The sequence below is a fragment of the Otolemur garnettii genome, unplaced genomic scaffold (assembly GCF_000181295.1).
Source record: "Otolemur garnettii isolate 467f Iridium unplaced genomic scaffold, OtoGar3 scaffold00081, whole genome shotgun sequence".
Lineage (NCBI taxonomy): Eukaryota > Metazoa > Chordata > Mammalia > Primates > Galagidae > Otolemur > Otolemur garnettii.
Window position 1 is genome coordinate 1677216 of NW_003852476.1, and position 4898 is coordinate 1682113.

Here is a 4898-nt window from a genome sequence, read left to right on the forward strand (position 1 = left end):
TCTTCTTCTTTTTCCTTAATAATTTAAAAAAAAAAAATGATGAAATCTAAACCATTTCTGATTGCCTGAACTGTGAACCTGTGTGTTCAGTTGCTCTCTGGAGAGCTCACGAATGTGTCACAGGTGCCTCAAACCCCAAGTGGATCTCAGCAAACTCCCCATGAACCCTGCTTTTTGCTCTCACTCTCCAGACACTGGAATGTTGCAGCATTTCCTCAGTTTCCTGGTCCAGAAGCTCAGAATTCCCCTCAGTCCCTCAGACTCTGACTGGATCACAGTGTCCTGCTAATTCATTCTACTTCCATAATAACTCTAGGCCACACCCCACTTTTCTCCATCCCCACTGCAATTCCTTTGTTCAACAGTATTTTTTAAGCACTCCCTGCGGCTCGGGCCCTGTGCATGCAGTGAGGTTATACTGGGGAGCAAAGCAAAAGGAGTCCCCTCCCTCCGGGCTTCGAAGTCTGGTGGGAGAGGCAAGTGACAGCCAACCCCATCTGAAGGACCAATTTAGGGGATGATGAGCGTGATCAAGATGAAGCAGAGGGTGACAGGAGGCAGCAGTGCGTGAGATAGGATGGCAAGGCACAGCCTGTTTGTGGGAGTGGACATTTTTGCAGGGAAACTTGAAGACCATGAAGGCCTGGCACTCTTGGATAAGAAGCCCCTGGTACAAAGAAAAGAAATGAGAAGGAGCCTCCAGAAGGCTGATGTTGGGCACAGAGAGAGAGAGACGCAGGATGGTGAGTTCTAGGAGCAAGGCAGGGCCAGGCATGCAGGCAGGCTCTGCCACCCCGGAGCTGGGATGTTTTGTCCTCTATGATGCCAAGCGCCCGGGAGACCTTGGGAAAGGGAGGGGCATGGGCTGCTGTACGTCTTTGAAAGGCCAACTGGATTGTAGTGTGGAGAATACTGTTGGAAGGCAAGAGAGAAACCAGAAAATCAGATCGATTTAGAAGCTGCAGAAATCCAGACAGGAGGTGCAGGTCCTGGTAGCTATGGAGGGTGCAGAAGTGTGGAATTCAGAGAGTGTCTTGAGGTACGGTCAGAAGGATTTGCAGAAATGGGGGGTATGAATGAAGAGAAGAGACCAATCACAGTAACCCCCATGTATTTAGCTGGAGCCAGACACCTCAATATGATTATTAAATAATTCATCCTTTTGCCAATCAAGGGAGATCGCCTTTCTCGTGTATTGAATTTCTCTGTAAATTTGGAACCATTTCTGAATTCTGCTCTGTTACTTCCATCTTTTGCTGGACCGGTACCATACTCTCTAAATTCCTCATTAAAATCGAGTAAAATGTTCAATTTATGAATAATATATAATTATATATTATAAATTTACATTATAAATGTAATTATTAATTTATTAGAAAATTAATTTTCTAATCATTCTTATTTCCCAGCTCTGCTTTGGTTATTCTCATATGCTAATTCTACAAATAGACCTCACAGCTATTTTCATCAGGTTTTCTAAAAAAGGCCTGTTAGGAATTTGGCTTATAGATATATTTATGTTCAGTCTGTAGTGATATTTTAAAGTATTGTTTTCCCTTAGACACTTGTCAATATCCTTCCGTAGGGCTATTTTTCTTAACATAAAACAGACACATTTCTTTTTTTTTTTTCCTTTTGTGAATGAGAAACTTTCCTTTAAACTTTGTAACTAGGCAAGTAAGAAAGTTATTACTTCTCTATATTTATATTTTAACCAGATAATCTACTAAATTCTTTTATGTTTCTAATAGTTTTTCAGCTAATTCACTTGGCTTTTTTAAAACTACAATCTTTATAATCTGCAAATAATGATACTTCTGCCTCTTTCTTCCCAATATTTATGCTTCTTATCCCATTCTTTTATCTAATGACATCGGTGAGCACTTCAAGAACTATCATTAAATAATTGTGGTGATAACAAGTATCCTTGTCTTGTTCCTGACTTTAATGAAACTATTTCTATTATAGTTTTTCACCACTGAGTATTGTGCTGGCTGTCAGTTTGTGAGACACAAAACATAATTTTTAAAATATGGCTTTAAAAGTTTTGTTTTATTACCACAATACATGTTAAGATTTTTTTTTTTTCAAACAGAGTCTCACTTTGTCACCCTGGGTAGAGTGCTGTGGTGTCATAGCTCACAGCAACCTCAAACTCCTAGGCTCAAGTGATTCTTTTGCCTCAGCCTCCTGAGTAGCTGGGACTACAGGCACTTGCCACAACACCTGACTATTTTTTAAAGGATAGGTCTCACTCTTGCTCAGGCTGGTCTCTAACTCATGAACTCAAGTGATCCACCCAACTTGGCCTCCCGGAGTACTAAGGCATGAGCCACTGCACCTGGCCTCTTATATTAGCATCTTTTAAAAACTCAAGGGTTTTATTTTTAAAAAAAACCCAAAAAACTCAAGGGTTTTTTTCCTTGCAAGTATTGAGTATATCATGTGGTTTTAATTCTCCAATCTATTAATATGGTAAAGTCTCTTAATACATTTTCTATCATTATTTACTTCTACTCAGAAGTTTAGATTTAACCTCCACTTGGTATTTTGTATCTTATTCATAAATAAGCTTAGTCTGTAGTTTTTCTCCTCTAAACTGTTGTTGCAATCCTCTGGTATCATTGCTGTGCTGCCTCTGTGAGAAGAATTCTTTTCTTAAACTTCAGTACAATGAAATGACTTAATTCTTTAAATTACTGGGAAGCCATTTGATCCCAGCCTTTGCATCGTGTTTTCCCAACCACTTTCTGGTGGCTTTATATGTTTTCTACCACTTAAAAACAAACAAAACCCCCCAGCTTTGTAGATTTGTATTTTTTCAGGAAATGGTCTACTTTAACCAGGTTTTCAAGCTTGTGAGCGTAGGATCATAAGTACTATTTAGTATTCTGCATAAAGTTTGGATTTGTTCTCTTCTTTTTAGATCTGTGTTAATTCCATTTACATTTATTGTTACAGCATATACGTCTGACCTTATGTCAGTCTGCATTTCATGAGTTAATGCTTTCTTTCTGCCTTCTTAGAGACCATCTTTTGTAATAGTAGAGATTGTTTCTAGACTAAAAACTATACATTTAAATATCAGAACTATTCTCTAAGTCGGCACTGTTATAGCTGCCCAACCTAAACAGCATAGGCAAAACAGAGGGGTCAGAATGAATGAAAAATAGTTCTGGAAGTTGTTTCATGTTGTAAAAAAATTTATAAATTTCATGAAAGAAATGATGATTTGTTAATCAGGACATGCTCTACATGTACATATGGATAAGGCAATTTAAGAGAAATTAGATTAGCAAGGGCAAGAAGATACCTTTTCTAGGAAAAGCCTGTTACTTCATCCATTCTCTTCTCTGGCTTGCAAAAGTTGTAACAACATTTTTTGATAATTAGCAATTTTTCCAATTTGTGATGATCAACCAGAATTTCTTGTTGAATGTGATTTTAATATATTTATGTTCTTATATGATAGTTCTTCCTCTTCCCCTCCATTTTTAAGGAAATGAGTGGGCAGTTGTGTGTCCCTCAGCCGGGAAGGATGCCTTGAGGTTGGCGACCCATCAAGGACAGTAACTACCATGGCTTTCTGTGCTTTGGCCAAACCTCAGATGCGTGGCCTCTTGGCCAGGCACCTGCGGATTCGTATTGTTGGAGCATTTGTTGTATCCCTGGGGGTTGCAGCTTTCTATAAGTTTGCTGTGGCTGAACCAAGAAAGAAGGCATATGCAGATTTCTACAGAAATTATGATTCTATGAAAGATTTTGAGGAGATGAGGAAGGCTGGTGTCTTTCAGAGCATAAAATAATTTTGAAATATAAAGAATTTCTTTGGGCTGATTTACATAGACATTTGTCACTGACCTATGTTTCTGAGCTATGAATATGAGTGATATAAACTATTAATAAATTAAAAAAAAAAGAAATGAGTGCACTTCATAAAAGAAGTAAGACACACTATGGGTTTTTATAATTTCAAAATACTAAGAGGGTATAACTGGTTTTGTTATGCAGATAGCTTTTGCAATGCTTGAGTTAGTGTGCCCATCACGTGACCAGCGCGTTCATCCCATGTGTTCATCCCATGCTCTTCCCTGCTCCTGATGAGTCGACTCGTGATGACTTTCATTCCCCTCTGTACATGTGCACGCCCACTGCTTAGTTCTGGCATCTCTGGACACGCGCAGGCCCACTGCTTAGTTCTGGCATCTCTGGACACGCGCAGGCCCACTGCTTAGTTCTGGCATCTCTGGACACGCGCAGGCCCACTGGTTAGTTCTTGCATATTAGACAATACATGCAGTGTTTGTTTTTCTATTCTTGAGATACTTCACTTAGGAAAATAGTTTTCAATTCGAACCAAATTGTTACAAAAGACATCAATTCTTTTTTTTTTTTTTTTTATGGCTGAGTAGTACTCTGTGGTATACACATACATTTTGTTAATCCACTTATGAATTGATGGGGACTTGGGTTGATTCCATATCTTGGCGGTTATGGAAAGTGCTGCCTAAACATTCGAATGCAGGCGTCTTTTTGATAAAATGACTTCTTTTCCTTTGGGTAGATACCCAGTAGTAGGATCGCTGGATCAAATGGTAGGTCTACTTTTAGTTCTTTAGGAAATCTCCATCCTGTTTTCCGTAGAGGTTGTACTAATTTGCAGTCCCACCAACAGTGGGCCAGTGTTCCTTTCTCTCTGCGTCCGTGCCAGCATCTATTGCTTTTGGACTTTTTAATAAAAGCCATTCTAGCAGGCGTCAGTTGATATCTCACTGTGATTTTAATTTGCATTTCCCCGATGATCATTGACACTGAACATTTTTTCTTATGTTTGCTGGGCCATTTGTCTGTCTTTTTTTGAAAATTTTCTGTTCGTGTCTTTGGCCCACTTTTTAATG

General features: G+C 39.0%; 1 protein-coding gene across 1 annotated transcript; it reads left to right on the forward strand.

The window, feature by feature from the left end:
• The first annotated feature begins 3578 nt into the window (after positions 1-3578).
• On the forward strand, positions 3579-3806 carry LOC111726804 (cytochrome c oxidase subunit 6C-like). The gene has a single exon (XM_023515890.1). The coding sequence runs from the start codon at positions 3579-3581 to the stop codon at positions 3804-3806; it is 228 nt and encodes a 75-aa protein (XP_023371658.1).
• Positions 3807-4898: the final 1092 nt, after the last annotated feature.

What these genes read in the sequence shown, in the direction of transcription:
- LOC111726804 (XM_023515890.1), top strand. Translation starts at nt 3,579, where the DNA reads ATGGCTTTCTGTGCTTTGGCCAAACCTCAGATGCGTGGCCTCTTGGCC.